Source organism: Microcaecilia unicolor, chromosome 9 (assembly GCF_901765095.1).
Source record: "Microcaecilia unicolor chromosome 9, aMicUni1.1, whole genome shotgun sequence".
Lineage (NCBI taxonomy): Eukaryota > Metazoa > Chordata > Amphibia > Gymnophiona > Siphonopidae > Microcaecilia > Microcaecilia unicolor.
Window position 1 is genome coordinate 17,015,924 of NC_044039.1, and position 18,220 is coordinate 17,034,143.

The following is an 18,220-nucleotide window of genomic DNA, read 5'->3' on the forward strand; positions in this document are numbered from 1 at the left end:
GGTCCTCCTGTAATCGTTCACATTCCTCCTGCGACTTGACGACCCTGAATAATTTTGTGTCATCGGCGAATTTAATTACCTCACTAGTTATTCCCATCTCTAGGTCATTTATAAATACATTAAAAAGCAACGGACCCAGCACAGACCCCTGCGGGACCCCACTAACTACCCTCCTCCACTGAGAATACTGGCCACGCAATCCTACTCTCTGCTTCCTATCTTTCAACCAGTTCTTAATCCATAATAATACCCTACCTCCGATACATATGCAACATATGTAGTCAAAGTGTAGCCATCTGCAAGCATCATAACTCCCCCTATTTTAGTGCTTTTGCATATCGAACCATAAATATGTATTGTTTTATTATGATTGGTGTGTGCTTTATTCATTATTTGGAATGTACCTTTAGGCAGCTTTGGATTTTTCAATAGGCAGGATAGGCAATTGCCTCGGGGCAGCCTCCCTACCACCAGCAGTCCATCCCTGTCACCTTAGATAGTGGTTCTGTAGGTTATCATCCTTAATTTAGGTCAATCAACCAGTGGGCAGACTGGATGGGCCATTTTGGTCTTTCTTTGCAGTTACTATAGACCTGCTGCAGGACAGTATTTTGGAGGCTCCTTCATTTGAAGGGGGAGCAGCCTGCTGCCCCAATGCCTAGGGGCAACCAGAGAGTTAAGTTCACCCCTGCCTTTACTCACGCATTATATTACTTTTCAATGTCATTATAATATGAGACTTCATATTTAATGTCAGGTAAAGAAGAAGAATTTTCACGCTTCGATAATGCTCAAGAGGAGAAATTAGAAAGGAGCAGAGAACTCACATACCAATGGCTTCACACGCAGGTTGGCGATTACGAAACCTCCAGCTCCAGAGTCATGAAATGGTGAGGTCATTGCCTTTAAATTAGATTTTTAAATTGTAAGTAAGTCTTGTAAAATGATACCTGTTTAAATGTACTATGAAAACATGGCTTCAGAGATGTCAGCCAGCAGACGGCGTTGTTAGGTTCTAATCAAACCCCCACAGAGATCTGATTTAATAAATGCCATACATATCAATCTTCTGTCAGTCGTCAACATTGTATTGTTTCTCAAATAATTGAAAGTGCAGCGGTAATGCATGCAATGAACTCTGTTTGGAAACACTCAAGACTGTGAGAGATATAAAGAGCTTAAATTTCTTCTGTCTTTTAATCAAATCTGCCTATACTAGCCGTTGAGCCCGTAAAAACGGGCTGGTATTGGGGTTTTCCTTCCTTCCCCCTCCCTCCCTCCCCGTGAGGTCGCCACCGCTACCGTTCCCCCCCCCCCCCCCGGAGTCGCCGCCGCCATCCCTCCACCCAGCCGGGGCCCTCTCTCTCTAGTCCGCAACTAAACTTACACATCCATTCGCCGGAACGCAGCATGCACATCAGCTGAGCTGCCGTCGGCCCTTCCTTCTCTGCCTGTGTCCCGCCCTCCTGTGACATAACGTCAGCGAGGGCGGGACACAGGCAGGGAAGGAAGGGCCGACGGCAGCTCAGCTGATGTGCGTGCTGCGTTCCGGCGAATGGATGTGTAAGTTTAGTAGCGGAGAGAGGGCCCGGGCCGGGTGTGGGGGGGGGTTACGGTAGCGGCGACCTCGGGTGGGCGGGTGGGGGGGGGAGCGGTATCAACCTCGGTGGCGCAGTTTCCCTCTCTGTCCCGCCCTCGTCATCACGTATTGACGTGGGGGCGGGACAGAGAGGGAAGTCTCTATTGCGCATTTGCGAGTGAGTCGGTCACTCGCCGTTTATATGTTTGATATTTCCCTCAGATAACGAGCAGAAATAAATGGTCTGTATTGATAAAAAATTAATTGTAAAAAGATCAGAAAAGTATATGCAGATAGTCAAACACAGACTGAAATTAGAAATTACATTATTTTCGCAAGCTACCTATTGATCAGTATTTGGAGACAGACATACTTATTTGTTTATTTATTTATTTATTACATTTGTATCCCACATTTTCCCACCTATTTGCAGGCTCAATGTGGCTTGCATAGTACCGGAGATGCCTTTGCAGACTCCGGTGTAAACAAATACAGAGTGATGTTGAGATAAGATAAAGTTCATGTGGTACAGCCACATAAGGAAATCGTACAATGGCAAAATTGTGTTATGTCCATTCCGTATTTTAGTTTTGTTATGTTTAACCGCTATGGGGCCCTTTTACTAAACCGCGTTAAGTTCTAAACCGCATGCTTAACGTGAGAAAAAAGGCTTACTGCAAACCACATTTGAAGCATTTTACGGTCATTTGCCTGTCAGTACACGCAAACCGTGCACCATTTGTTTTGGTTATTTTTTTGTAGGAGCGGGTGGGAAATGGGCCTTGAAGCATTATCCAGATAACGCATTCGCATTAGCATGCTAATATAACGCGGGAGCACTTAGTACCTTTTAAATAAGAGGCAGTAAGCACTCCCTCATTTAGGGGCCCTTTTACCAAGCTGCAGGAAAGAGGGCCGTTTTTACCGCAGCGGGTAAAAAGACCCCAGGCACACATAGCCATGCGGTAAGAGAACTTTTACCGCATGGCCATGTGACGGGGAGCCCTTACCGCCACCCACTGAGGTGGCGATAAGGGCTCCCGCGCTAACCCAGCGATAACTGGGCAGCATGCGGTAATCGGGCAATGCCGTATGATGCCCAGTTACTGCCGGGTTAGCATGGGAACCCTTATGGACTCCTCCCCAAAATGGCCACACAGCAAGTGCTTTACTTGCCACACGGCCATTTCCTGCAAGAAGTAGAGACTTCCCTTTTAACCGCTGCGGTAAAAGGGGGCCTCGGTGTATATGAAAAACGCGTTCTGACACCAGAGCAGGCCCCTTTTGCTGCAGCTTGGTAAAAGGAGCCCTTAGTGCAGAAATCCTCTCGCCTAAATTTATACCTGCTGCATGTGCATTGATAGTTTGTTTTATAAGTGTGATATTTGTTTTACTCTGAATTATGTTTTTGTTTTATTGTACTGCATTGCACTGCTCTCTGTATTTTTCCTCTGATTGAAAGGGTGGATTATAAATGCTGAAACTAAATTAAGTTCAATTAAATTACATATGCATTTTATAAAATGCACACACCAAGAGCAAATCTATTCACTAGGCACCCGCACTTGCATGCGCATTATCCCCTGGATTCTATAAATGGTACGCAAATTTCTGTGTGCAACTAAATTGGCTAATTAGCCAATTAGTGCCAATAACTGGGTGCTACCAATCAATTATTGGTGTTAATTGGCAACAATTTGGATTTGAGTGTGTATCTTACTAAGCGCTATGCTATAAAGATCCATGCACACATCTTATAGGGGTAAATTGTATATATGGCGCCCAAAAAAAGCGCTATTCTAAGCCGTGCTTATAGTTAAGTGCGGTTTATAGAATATAACTTATGCCCAGAACTGGCGCCTAACTTTAAACGTGACTATTTGCACCAGTGAAACATGGTGCAAATGTATACACCTAAATTAGGCACATATCCCCCCCCCCCCCTTATTCTATAACAACGTGTGTAAATTTTTATTTATTTATTTGGATTTATTTACCGCCTTTTTGAAGGAATTCACTCAAGGCGATGTACAGTAAGTGTAAATTAAACATGAGCTAATGCTAGAAACACCTCCATTCCACCCCATGACCTTCCGAATTGTGCCCCCTTTTTTTTTTTTACTTACGTGTAAAATTTAAGCTTGGATCCCATGCCTAAATGTATGTACTGAAATTCCAATTAAACCTAATTAGTGCCAATAATTGCTTGTGAAAAAAAGCCATTTGGCATTAGTTAACTCATTATTCAATTTAATTGCGTGCTCAAATTTACACGCAGTATTTGGCAACTTTTGTAGAATTAGGGGGATAGCCGTAGGAGAGGGGCGTTCACTAAAGATGTGTACAGTATTTCTGAATACCAAGGATCCCTGCCTAACTTACGTGCCAGGATTTACACCAGGTTTCAGTTGTTGCAAATCCTCTTGCCCAAAGTTTGGCTCAGAAATTGTCTCTAAGCGCTATTCTATAGACCACACCCAATTCGGAGCACCGTTTATAGAATAGCGCTCTGCGTGGATTTTTTTCCAGTGCCATTTTTTGAGCACCACTTACTGAATCTAGTCCTCTGTGTGTATAAATGTTATATACACTCACATGCCTGCATTAAGCACTCCCTCGTTAAGGGGCCCTTTTACCAAGCTCCAGAACACTTAAATGCTTAACTTAGGGGGTCTTTTACTAAAGGTCAGGTCCAGTTATCTGCAGCAGGGCCAATTGGAATACTGTTGCAGATAACTGGAGCTAATCTTTACTAAAAGACCCTCTTACAGAGTATGTATTTGCAAGCTCCAGGACTGGTGTAACTATTAGGTATGCTGATACTGGGTTAAGCTTGTATTTTAAAACAGAACCTAAGTGCCCAGATTCCGTTATTGAATGAGCACCTACCCCACAGCCTCTTTTCGAATTGCTCCCATATTGCAAAGCATGCCACCTGCAACTTGTATGGGTTTATTTTATGAGAGCCCCTTTCGGTGTTTGCACATATAAAGTCTCACCTCCCCCTTATACTTTGCTGAATTCCAGGTTACTAGCACCAGTCTATAAATAAATGTCTTCTCTTATCTAAAGCAGCCATTTTTTGCCTGAATTGGATCCTGACGTACTGAATGGAGGACGAGTTCAGCTGGTGGTAAGAAATCGGTTGTAATTAATCTTGAAAGATAACTGTCAGTAGAAACCAGGCAGTACCCGTGTGACCTACAAATCGTTCATAACTTATGGTTTATGGTCCGTTAGACGTGATATACCACTCGTCCTGTGAACTTAACAGAGCGGTTTACAAATAAAACAGTAAAGACAAAGAGACACCTTTGCTCTGAATAGAACAGAGGGATAGAAGCAGTGGCGTAGCAGGGGGGGCTGCCCCCCGGGGCGGGGCGGTTCACCATTGCACCCCCCCCCCCAGGTGCAGCACAATGACACCCCCCTCCCCCCCCAACTAGCTCCCGCACCCTACCTTTAAAAAGAATATCGGGAGGCGAGCCTTCTCTCGCTCTGTCTGTCCCGCCCTTGCGGAAATAGGAAGTTGCGTCAGCGGAGGGTGGGACAGATAGAGCGAGGGAAGACCCGACGGTCCACATTTCTTTTACGTGCAGGGCAGGCTCGCCTCCCGATATTCTTTTTAAAGGTAGGGTGCGGGAGCTGGTCGGGGGGGGGGAGGTGTCGATTCGCCGAGGAGGGGGAGCTGGCAGGGAGCGCCCCCCCCTTGCTACGCCACTGGATAGAAGACAGTGTCAGTCTGCTCCAAAACCATTTGCTTGGGCTCATGTTGACCTAAAAAAAAAATGTTTAAGTTGCAACAGTTTTTGTTGATGACACACAAAAATAGTAAAACAAACATGCAGGTACAGAAATCGTCTACAGTAATGTTCAACAAGAAAGAAGCAAGCTGCAAACTGTCATCAAAGTTCCCCCCCTCCCAAAAAAAAAAAAAACTTCCTCTCCTTCACCTCCTGCTTCTCTCTTTCCCATGCCCTACCCTCCCAAAGTCCATCAAATCGACATCCCGATGAATACCACTGATAAGAGGGAGCGCCAAGTAGTACAATCAGCAAACTAAAGACATTATCAACACTGAAACTTCATGTAAAAAAAAGATACATCTAGCAATGTCGTTGTGAGTACCCAGTATTCTCGCCTTTGACCTCCGCAAGCCTACTGCTCCCCTAACCTGACAAAACGAAAAAAAAAAAAAAACACCTTGTATAGTACTTTGGGTTATAGGTGGGACCACTGCCCTTGGGTCCCTCTGCCTATGTACAGCGGCCATTTTGTTCAAACTTATGCAGGAGCATGTTTGGTCTGTAGCTGGAACCTCTTCCCTGAGGAAGAAAATGAACCTTGGCCATGTTAGCAGGGTTTCTCCTGTGGATAAAGTGTTGCCGTTGAGAAAGATAATTGCAGATATATACTTTTAAGAAAATCGTCAAAAAGCGTAAAAAATACTCAAAGAAAAAGAAATAATAGGAATTCTAATATAAATGATAGGTGAATAAGGGTTGATCTATGAGGATTTGCACCTCAACCACTGTCCAGGAAGGATAAAAGAACATTGAAAACTATGTTCATATGGTGAGAGCAGCATTAGTATCTGAAGATCCCCGAAAAAAATGAAAAAGAGAAATGGATTGTTACAGAGTGATATACTGATGCAATAATTATATAAAATATTAACTAAGATGATGTAAAGACTATGGTGGTTTGGGACAAGGACTGTAATATATGTACAGCAAGAGTATGATCCCCTACCCAGCCATCCCTTATCCTTGGTTGTGATGCCTGACTCACCTCCGCTCAGCCACCCCTATTGTAAAAAAAAGTTTTTTAAATAGAAAGTGAATTACTCTAAGCCCTATCAAAAAAAATCTAAGCTTTTTTTTTTTTTTTTACAATATATAGAAGGCGATTTTCAAAGTCATCCCTGCTGATAAAACATTGTTTTATCTGTGAAAACGGGCTTCTGGAACGTTGCCCAGCCTATCGGTGGGGGATTATTCTGCAATAGTGGAGGCATTCCTGGTGGTAGGATTAGGGCAAGGACTGGAACAATGAACCTACTTTTGTAATTTCCTAAAGGCACATGCTCTTTTGATTGGAAAAGTTGCCAGCAGAAGAATGAAGCGGAAGTGTGTGCGAGTACATTTTTCTTTGTCAATTTTCAAAGTGAAAATATGTCCTAACCTCTCCCGCAGGAACACCTCTGCTGAATACTGGCAAAAGTGTGCGTGCTGTGGAATGACACTATTTTTAGATAGCTCTTTTGCCTGTGAAAATAGTCAATTACTGAGGTAAATGGCTTTTGAAAGTAGTGTTTTCTATCAACAGGATGGATTGGGTGGCACTGCACATTGCAGGTATGGAACAGTTCTTCCAGAGCTCAGAAGGAAGTTTACATAAATCTCGAATCAATATTATTAGACTATTAAAATCCCATTTGGGTGTTAGATGCTTAGACAGGACATGTAGATACATAAATACTTGATGCTTGACAGATGCTCCTGTGCCATTCTGTATATTGGCACCTTTCTTCTGAGATTTACCTGGTATGAGGGATAATTACAAATACACATTCTCCATAATATTCAAATGATTTAACCAATTCCAGTTGGACCAGAGCTTTTTCTATGCAGGTAAATGCTTTGAATCTGTGAATATATTGTAGAAAAGTATGTAACCCCTGACAAAGATTTTTCCGAAACTTGGCCAGGTGAGGCCCTGTTTCCATTAAAGTTAACATTTGGATAAACTCTTGCTGTGTTTGTCCTTCCTTGGTTCATTGCTGCTGTTTGGTTCTCTGTTCTACTTCTGCAGTAGACTATCTCCTGTTTGTTTCTGCTCCACCAATGCATGGACCAATGCCCCCGGGAACCTCTTAAAAAGAAAATTAAATCCTACTCCCTACCACATGAAACCCTGTAGAGGGCAAACTTCCCACCACCTCCTTCTTGACACTCCATGATCCCCCCCTTAGCTCCTATCAGAGGTTTCACTGGTAGTTGGGGGAGGGTACCCTCTGTGAGATATTAAGGAATGGGGGAGGGTGATCATGAGTTCCAGGTGAGATAGAGGGGGGGGGGGTCACCTTGCACTGCACATTGTTGCACTTCCTTCTGTGATTTACTAAACACTTCTCCCATAGATATATCAAACATGAAATAAAGCTTAGTAATTCATTCTCATTTCGTTAGACAAAAAGGTTTTGGAGATAGATATCCAAAGTGATTTAAGCAGCCAGGAGAGGTTCCTGGCTGTTGTCAGCAGGTCTTCCTTCCACTCTTCAGCCCCGGTTGACCCTGCTTAGCAGGAATGCTTCAATGCAGGCTCCTGTTTCCTCTGGTACCTGCTGCTTCTCAGCTCCTGCCTCACACATCCATGTCTCCCTCAGTTTAGATGCTCCCTGAGGTTGCACTTAAGTGGTATTCCAACAAATGACCAGCAACTCCCATCAATTCATAAAAAAGGATTTTTCTTTATTTTCTACAGCTCAGTTATCACCATTTCCACAGCACTTGATACTGCCTCATCTCAAGTCATTGACATTTGTTCACATTCACAATGCCCAATCGAGGTTCACCTCAAACCTTGCTGAAGATAGTTCAGTACACTTTAAAGCCACCTTATCCCTCTTCAGGTAGCTACCAGTTGTCCTGCTGAGCAAAAGTTTCATTCCAACATACAGTTTTACTTTCCTGCTCCCTTAATGCTCTGGGTTACTCGCTGCCACAACTTTCCCAGCTGCCTCAATTCTCTCCTTCCAATTTTACTCAGTTGGGGAAATACAGCAGCCAATAAACCCCTCACCTTAGCACCGGCAGCCTGGGCGAATGCAGACATCTCCATCCTCTCCTCCACCCAGGGCTCCCTCAGCTGCTCCTCATCCCCCTGATTGGAAACCATCTCCCAATGCTGCCCCTCCCCTTCCACTTCCTGTGAGTCCTGTATTGGGTCAGGTGCATTGTGGGGATGGTAGTCCCTGGCCTTACTCCTCATTCTAATCAATCTCTTTCCCACCAGGGGGCGAGCTTCCTGCCTATAAGGGATGTGTGCCTGCCTCTTTAGCTCCTTCCTGGGCTGCTCTTGCTTTCCTTGAGGTCGTCCTCTCAGCAACCCCTTACACCGTCTAAAATGTCTGTCCAGGGCACTTAACCAGATGGTGCCACTGATAATCCCCTCTTACCACTTGTGCTGAAACTGGCTACTTTGCGGGCCAGGGCAGTGTAGAAAGCTAGCTAGTTAGCAGACATTTTCAATATCTGCGTACATATTACTGTTAATTTTACATTACTCAATACTGATCATTTGAAAGCATATCTCAGTATATGAAAACTTTAAACTATTTAACAAATATGCTGATATTACTTAAACATTGGTTAAAACTATAGCACGGATGCTTTTTTTTTTTTCTTTTTCTTTCTTTTTTTTAAATTACCTGTTTAGTAACAAGTCACATTGGAAAGTTAAAAATCACTTTTTTTTTTTGGTATTTGGCAGAACTCATACTGGATGACGTTAAAATTCTACCAAAAGTAATGCGATATGACATTTCTGGCTCTTAACTAGGACTTACAGTATATTCTGGTTCATAAATGCGCTTAAGCTGTTTAGGTAGTCATTTTAGAAAGGCTATTCATGTTTGAAATAATTCTAAACTGGCTAAGAAAAACGTGTATACAACATAGGTGTGTATACGGCAGCACATTCACGTTTATTTGCTAGTTTTCTACCTGTCGATCGACTTTTTTTTTTTTTTTTTTGTAAAATGGATGTTCATGCTGCAAACCTTCGGTGCATAAATGTCCATTTCTCCTGTAGTTTAGAATAGCCTCTACATCAGCAGATTCTGTTCAAAAATACTTGTGAAATTTGAGACGTCCTGATCTTGATGTCTGAATTCCAGTTTCGACATCATTTCTAAAATGGGGATGTTAATATTTCATCAGCTACTAGCAAGATGTATTTTCTTCCAAATTACATTACTAAAAGGTTTGCTTTTGTTGCAGCACCGACTGAAATCACAAACCACTATTTTTAAATCCATTCCAGTGTACAGAACTGCTTTGACATAGTGCATTAGAGTAATTCAGGCTGGCTACAATACCGTTACGTGATATTATGTTGAAGGAGCGTGTTTGACAGACCCTGTTTGTTTATGTGAGGTAGCATGAGCTGTATGCAAAAGATGCCATATTTTGTTTCATGATTGTGTATATTTCTCTCCTGACAATCTCAGACAAGCCTTATTGGCAAAGACGCAATGGATGTTGAACTTGTTTCCTTGGTCAGTGGTAGTTCTTCAACTCAGGGCAGAGAAAAAGTTGAGGTACACAAGAACTCAGCAGGATCGTCACGTAAGTTGTGGTTTCATTCAATATTTCTAAAAGAAAATAATTCACCAAATGCTTGTAGATGTATAATATCAACTTAAAAATCTGTTCTTTAACGCACAAGATCATATTCGGAGAGGCTCCAAAGTACATGCTCAACCTAGTCGATCTACCACCTAGAAATGCTCTGTCGTCATCGCGCAACTTTCTCTGTCTGCATTATCCCAGCAGTAGGAAAGTCAGATACAAGCGAATGTTTGCTTCGACTTTCCCGTATATCAGTGCAAAAACTTGGAATGAACTGCAGAAGCAATTAAAAGGGATACCCGACCATCAACTGTTCAAAAAGTTCTTAAAGACATTCCTATTTGCAACAGCTTACTCCCTACCGAGCCCGGCTATTTGACTCTCCTGTTGTCGGTTAACGGGTGACTCTGGCCCACTGGCTCAAGCTGAACAGTTTACCCTTTCCATGCTTTCTCTGTCAATTCTGTCTTCCTATGTTTTACTTTCCTGTTGTATTGTTTCATGCACTACTGTAAGCCACATTGTGCCTGCGCTTGTGGGAAAATGTGGGATAGAAATGCACTAAAATAAAATAAATAAAAAGAGAGCCAGATTTATGTGTAAGCTAGATAAGCTACATCTTAGGGCAGAGGTAGGCAGCCATGGTCCTCGAGGGCCACAGCCTAGTAGGGTTTTCAAGATTGCCACAATGAATATGCATGAGATCTATTTGCATATACTGGAAACAGTACGTGCAAATCTATTTCTGAATTCAAGAGAGCTTGGGACAAGTACTTAGGGAGTGATAGGTAGAATAGATGGGCAGATTGGATAGGCCATATGGTCTTTATCTGCCTACATGTTTATATGTTTCTGTTTCTATGATCTCATGCATATTGATTTTAGAAATCTTGAAAACCCAGCTGGTTTGTGGCCCTCGAGCACTGTGGTTGCCTACCCCTGGCTTAGGGTCTCACATTACAAGGGACTTCATGCTTCGCTAGCATGGAAAACTATGAAATTAAAGTTTGCTTCCTGCTTTATTTGGGTGCGAGGATTTACAGCAACTGAAACCTGGTATAAATCTTGGTGTGTAATTTAAACACAGATCCCCGGTATTCGGTAATACTGCACACATAGTGAACGCCTCTGACCCTCCCATGCCCCCCATGGTCATGCCCCCTTTTGAGTTGTGCACTTTAAGATTTGTGCACTGATCTTTATAGAATAGCTGTTAGCAAGATGTGTATGCAAATCCAAATTGTTGCCATTTAATGCCAATAATTGATAGCACCCAATTATGGACGCTAATTGGTGCATCTTAGGGTGGTGTGCAGTTTTGTGCATGGAAATTTGCGCGCCATTTGTAGAATCCGGGGATAAAATGTACAAGTGACAGCATGCGGTAAGTACGTACAGGCGCTAACCATCCAAGTTCTCACCCCATAATACAGTATACAGTTAGAGGACAATTCTCTAAACGATTTAAATATTAGGCAACCAACATCTGTGTGCTAAGATAATATTCTATAAAGGCATCTAAATTCTGTTATAGAATAGCACCTGGGTTAGCATTTTGGCACCAACTCTTACACCATGTAAAAGGCAGGTGTAAATGTTAATGCCTAAACGTTGCCATCTAGAAACATAGCTTATGGTGTTCTATAAGTTAGGTGCCTGACAGGGGCATAATCAAAAGAGAAGGACGCCCATCTTTCGACACAAATCGGGAGATGGGCGTCCTTCTCTCATGGTCGCCCAAATCGGCATAATCGAAAGCCGATTTTGGGCATCCTCAACTGCTTTCCGTCATGGGGATGACCAAAGTTCACGGGGGGGTGTCGGCAGCGTAGTGAAGGCGGGGCGGGGGGCGTGGTTAAGAGATGGGCGTCCTCGGTCGATAATGGAAAAAAGAAGGGCGTCCCTAACGAGCATTTGGCCGACTTTACTTGGTCTCTTTTTTTTCACGACCAAGCCTTGAGAAGGTGCCCGAACTGACCAGATGACCACTGGAGGGAATCGGGGATGACCTCCCCTTACTCCCCCAGTGGTCACCAACCCCCTCCCACCCAAAAAAAAAAATTAAAAACATTTTTTGCCAGCCTCAAATGTCATACCCAGCTCCATCACAGCAGTATGCAGGTCCCTGGAGCAGTTTTTAGTGGGTGCAGCGCACTTCAGGCAGGCGGACCCAGGCCCATCCTCCACCTACCTGTTACACTTGTGGTGGTAAATTTGAGCCACCTGAAACCCACTGTACCCACATGTAGGTGCCTCCCTTCATCCCTAAGGTCTATGGTAGTGGTGTACAGTTATGGAGAGTGGGTTTTGGGGGGGGCTCAGCACCAAAGAAATTATCCCAACTGACTCTGAACTACGCATCTTTTTCCCCATCATATATCTGCTCTTGATCCCTCAGCTATATGGTAAAACCGTATTATAGAAAATCTTTAGCATCATGTCTTTAGTTCAGTGTTCTAATTGCATACTTATTAGGTGTATCATTAGTATTATGCCAACATTGTATTATATCTCTGTTATTTGAATTCCAGTGAACAAAAAGAATTTTCTAATATTTCAATCTTATAATGAGTGAACAAGCCATCTGTAATTGCCGAGATGTTATTTGACTGCATAATGAATAGCTGAGATTCCATTTCTTTGACTCGCTTCTCTTGTTGGAACCATTAAGTTCCAACTTTTCAAATATGACAACTGCCTGATGGGTAAAGTTGCAAAGCTGATTTTCAGTCCCTTCTAAGATAGTGTATCTTCTTTTCACCACTTTCTAAATATCCAAAAGAGAAACCTCCTGAGATTCTGGATCCAGATCACAAACCAATTCAGCAGAAGAGGAAAAAAAGAAAGCCTTGCCAATATCTCACTTAAGTAGCAGCATTACCCAAAGAAGAAATTTTAGAAGAAAAGGAGACACCAGGTGGAGGGGGAGGAGACCTTTTATGTGAAGACCAGATGTTCCTTCTAGAAGAGAGGATAATGGAGTTCTTCAACCTGGAGCAGCCAATACAGTTGCATATCTACCCTTAGGCCCTCTAGATAACAGAGTGGAAACAAAAGCTTTCTTAAATTTGATTTTCCTCTTATGTATGTTCACCAGAGGAATACACATCCCATTGCCCATTGGTGTACTGGATTTCAGCACCACACAATTCCCTTGCAGTCTGGATCAATGCCTCCTTATACTCTCCTTAAATTCTCCTCTTTGAAAGGACTCCATAGGGGCATTTCCATTTTGTCACACAACTATGGCTGGGCACTGAAAGGTGACTTTCACTTTAAAGAGTTCTTCTGGTGCACAAATGTTGTCACCTTGGACATCCCTCACACCTCCACACTGAATCCACAGGCAAGATGGCAACTCCGTCACCCTTCAGCTCTCCTCATGCTAAAACCACTAGCCTTGCTTCCTGTCCCTCCACAATCCTTAACTTATAACCCAGAACATCTGTTTGATCTAATTTAAAAAGAAACTTTATATGCATTTTATTTCACATTTTAATTAAAAACTGCTCATGCTGTCTGCAGTAGTGCTAACTGTATTAAGAGCTCTGTTGTTTAAGCCTAGAACTTTTGAATGGATAACTTTGACCCTGTAAATTCCTAAATAGCCAGATTTATCTGTTGAAAAAAATTGGTATGACTTAGAGGTGTTCTGGTGCTTGTCAGAAAGTTATTCATCGGGGTGTTATCAAGGTGGGCGACCATTAAGACAGGTTATTTTACCACAAATTGTGCTATTTTAGCACACCCTGTTCTAAAATCGTATGACTTGTAGTAAAATAATCGATTTCCAGGTAGTCCACATTGATAACTTCCTTCTTAAATGGTGATAGTCTCTGGACAGATAACTTATTTATTCAAATGGTGCTACATGAATAGAGTTCATTACTAAACTGCCGTAAGCATGCATTAACACAACACTGGACCCATGCAGCTTAATAGCACAGAAGGCAGTAATGAGGGAAGAATGGGTGGGGACTGTGCCTTAGCAATAACGTCTTCAAGCTTCTCAATCCAAGTCTATTTTTTTGAAAATAGAAGTAAGTCGCCAATCATATATGAGTTTAATCCATGGAAACATTTATAGATCAAACATGCAACTTTGAAATAAATGCGAGATTCAATTCTCAGCCAATGTAATTCTTTAAGGAGCGAAGTAACTTCATTATATTTGTTCATTTTAAAAATCAACCTGGCAGTTGTATTTTGTAAAAGTTGTAATCTTCTCTGTGTTGTTGCTTATTTTTAGCCCAACGTAATGAGTTACAGTAATCCAAAAAAGGTAAAAGAACTGCCTGAGCAAGGCAGCAAAAGAGGTGCTCAAGGATGACAAGGCCATAGCAGAAAGACTCAATGAACTCTTTGCTTCGGTCTTTACAGAAGAAGATATAAGAGATCTACCTGTACCAGAAATGGTTTTCAAAGCCGATGATGTGGAGGAACATTGTTCCATTGTTCTTTTCCATTGTTCTATTCCCTTAACGATACTCTGACTTTGTCTTCGCATAACTCCTCACAATGTAATCCATAACCGAGTTGTAACAAATTGTATTTCCATCATTCACAATTTATTGTAAGCCACACTGAACCCGCAAATAGGTGGGAAAATGTGGGATACAAATGCAATAAATAAACTGATAGAAATTTCAGTGAATCTGGAAGATGTACTGAGCCAAATTGACAAATTAAAGAGTAGTAAATCACCTGGACCAGATGGTATGCATCCTAGGATACTAAAAGAATTCAAACATGAAATTTCTGATCTGCTGTTAGTGATCTGCAACCTGTTGTTAAAATCATCCATAGTACCTGAAGATTGGAGGGTGGCCAATGTAACACTGATTTTTTAAAAGGGTTCCAGCGGTGATCTGGGAATTTACAAACTGGTAAACCTCACTTTTGTAACGGGCAGAATGGTGGAAACTATTATAAAGAATAAAATTACAGAACACATAGACGAATATAGTTTAATGGGACAGAGTCGACATGGATTCAGCCAAGGGAAGTCATGCCTCACCAACTTGCTTAATTTATTTGAAGGCATGAATAAACGTGGATAAAAGTGAGCTGGTTGATCTAGTGTATCTAGATTTTCAGAAAGCTTTTCACAGAGTTCCTCGTGAGAGACTCCTGAGAAAATTAAAAAGTCATGGGCTAGGAGTGGAGGAGTGGCCTAGGGGTTAGAACACCAGTCTTGCAATCCCTGAGGTGGCCACTTCAAATCCCACCGCTGCTCCTTGTGATCTTGGGCAAGTCACTTAATCCTCCATTGCCTCAGGTACAAACTTAGATTGTGAGCCCTCCTGGGACAGAGAAATATTCAGTGTACCTGAATGTAACACCTTGAGCTACTAATGAAAAAGGTGTGAGCAAAATCCAAATAAATAAATGAATGTTCTGTTGTGGATTTGGAATTGGTTATTAGATAGAAAAAAACAGAGAGTAGTGTTAAATGGCCATTTTTCTCAATGGAGGAGGGTGAATAGTGGAGTGCCACAGGGATCTGTACTAGGACCGGTGCTGTTTAACGTATTTTTTAAATGATCTGGAAATCAGAACGACGAGTGAGGTAAATTTGCAGATGACACAAAACTATTCAAAGTTGTTAAAACACATGCGGATTGTGAAAAATTGCACGGAGACTTTAGGAAATTGGAAGACTTGGCATCCAAATGGCAGATGAAATTGAATGCGGACAAATGGAAAGTGATGCACATTAGGAAGAATAATCCAAATCACAGTTACCTGATGCTAGGGTCCACCTTAGGAGTCAGCACCCAAGAAAAAGGTCTAGGTGTCGTTGTAGACAATATGCTTAAATCTTCTGCCTAGTGTGTGGTGGTGGCCGAAACAGCAAACAGGATGCTAGGAATTATTAGGTAAGGGATGGAAAATAAGATCAAGAATATTATAATGCCTCTGTGTCTCTCCATGGTGCGACCTCACCTTAAGTATTGTGTTCAGTTTTGGTCGACGTATCTCAAAAAAGATATAGCAGAATTAGAAAAGGTTCAAAGAAGAGCAACCATCACGATAAAGGGGATGGAATTCCTTTCATATGAGGAAAGGCTAGGGTTCTTCAGCTTGAGGAGGGATATGATTGAGGTCTGAAAAATCCTGAGTGATGTAAAACAGGTAAAAGTGAATCGATTTTTTAAACTCTTTCAAAAAGTACAAAGTCTAGGGGACACTCAATGAAGTTAAGTGGGAAATACATTTAAAACAAATAAGAGGATATATTTTTTCATTCAACAAATAGTTAAGCTCTGGAACTCATTGCCAGAGGATGTAGTAACAGCGGTTGGGATATCTGGATTTAAAAAAGGTTTGGAAAATTCCTGGAGGAAAAGTCCTTAGTCTGTTATTGAGATAGACATGGGGGAAGCCACTGCTTGCTCTGAGATCGGTAGTATGGCATGTTGCTACTATTTGGGTTTCAGCCATGTACTTGTGAACTGGATTGGCCACTGTTGGAAGCAGAATACTGGGCTTGATAGATCATTGGTCTGACCCAGTATGGCTGTTCGTATGTTCTAACTGTATTGTGTTATCTGCAATGCAGTTAATACATGTTTTGACATTTCCTCTGCATTAACTGTATGGCAAGATGTTGGGAATACCCCAACAGTTAAAACAGATGTTTTGCAGTTACTATCACCTCGATATACCCCCCCCCCCCCAAGTCCCCGTGTACTGCAGTTCAGATGGCAGGAATTCCCCTCATTCATTCTGTGCAGGTTTTAGGTGTCACCTTGAATAGTACACTGTTACTTCGGTCGCACATTTCTCTTGTCTTTACATCATATTTTTTACAAGCTATGACTTATGTATTTGGTTCATCATTTATTTTCCAGTTCGGCTCTACCTGTTTTAACTCATTCCTTGGTGCTTTCAAATTTAGATTATTGCAATGCATTGTTTCTAGTTGTGAGACAGACGGATATCAGTAGGCTCCAGTTGGTCTAGAATGCTGCAATTCATTTACTCGCTGGCAAAAGGCGTTATTACCCCTTTCCTCCATTCTGAACACTAGTTGTCAGTATCTTTTTGCATCATTTATAAGATTCTCTTTCTGGTGAACAAAACTGGACTTTCTTCTTATCTGTCACAGTCTCTCGTGACCTATGTGCCTATTCAGTCTTTATGCTCCTCATAACATCATCTTCTTCAAATTCCGTCACATTGCGACATTCATCTTGATACTGTCCGCCACAACCTTTTACTGTGATGGGTCCTACTTTGTGGAATTATATACCATTGGACCTTTGCTAAGTTCAATTGTTGACGAGGTTCAAATCCCAACTTAAAATGTATTTGTTTCATCGGGCCTATCCACCTTGATTTTGCTGTCTGTCTTTTGTTCAGGGCACTTATTATATGTGGGTACCAGAATTGGTCTCTCCCCATTCCCCTCCCTCTCTCTTTCCTTCTTTCCGTTCCTCTTTGTCTTTCCTTTTATTTTTCTTGGTTTTTCCCATTCCTATTTATTATTGTACTTCCTTTCTTTTAACCATTGTTTTACCAATCCTATATAATAATTCTCACCTCCAACGTTCTATGCTTGGGACCGTGGCTCCCTGGCTGCAAGTGGTGTGCGAGGCAGACACGCACGGACGTCACTGACGTCAACACAGCTGATTCCAAGGCAAGGGGAGGAGTAGGGAAACACGCGCAGTGTGTTTCCCTACTCCTCTTACTGCCTCGGAATCAGCTGTCACACCCCCCCCCCCCCCCCGCGCTACGGCCCCCTCGAAACCCACCCCCTCCCGCGAACCTGTCGATCCCCCCCCGGAACGCCGAAAACTGCACCCCCCCCCTCCCGCCGCTGTTGTGCACTACCTTCGGGTGGGTTCCTCAATCATCTTCTCAGAAAGTTTAACTCCGTGCGTCTGACGTCAGACGCACGCAGAGGAACTTCCAAACAAGATGATTGAAGAACCTACGGGAAGGGAAGAACAACACGGCGGCGGTGGCGGCAGTTTTCGCTCGCACGGGGGGGGGAACGACAGGTTCGCGGAAGGGGGGGGTTCGAGGGGGCCATAGCACAGGGGGGGGGGGGAGGGAATTGCCTGCCTAAGGCCCGTTTCCTTGCCTACAGAAACGGGCCTTTTTTACTAGTTAATTGTAAACCGCTTTGACAGTATTCTCTAAGGTGGCATATGAAATATTTTAATAAACTTGAAACTATGCATGATTTTGGCAATTAATGTGCGGTAATTAATAAACTTTACTGAGTTTTAGCAAATAAATCCCATTAATAAATAGTTTTCATAGGGATTTAAGGAGC

At 42.5% G+C, this 18,220-nt stretch overlaps 1 protein-coding gene across 4 annotated transcripts in view; it reads left to right on the forward strand.

Annotated features, from left to right (window-relative positions):
• The window catches only part of LRRIQ1 (leucine rich repeats and IQ motif containing 1), a 211,335-nt gene that overhangs the window by 189,869 nt on the left and 3,246 nt on the right, over positions 1–18,220 (forward strand). For 2 of the 4 annotated variants that reach the window (XM_030214743.1, XM_030214744.1), the window contains exons 23-25: positions 758–890; positions 4,652–4,712; positions 9,813–9,930. In XM_030214743.1, the coding sequence (XP_030070603.1) occupies positions 758–890; positions 4,652–4,712; positions 9,813–9,930 (312 nt within the window). The remainder of the gene's footprint in view (positions 1–757; positions 891–4,651; positions 4,713–9,812; positions 9,931–18,220) is intronic. The other 2 variants (XM_030214745.1, XM_030214746.1) reach the window with 2 other exon arrangements.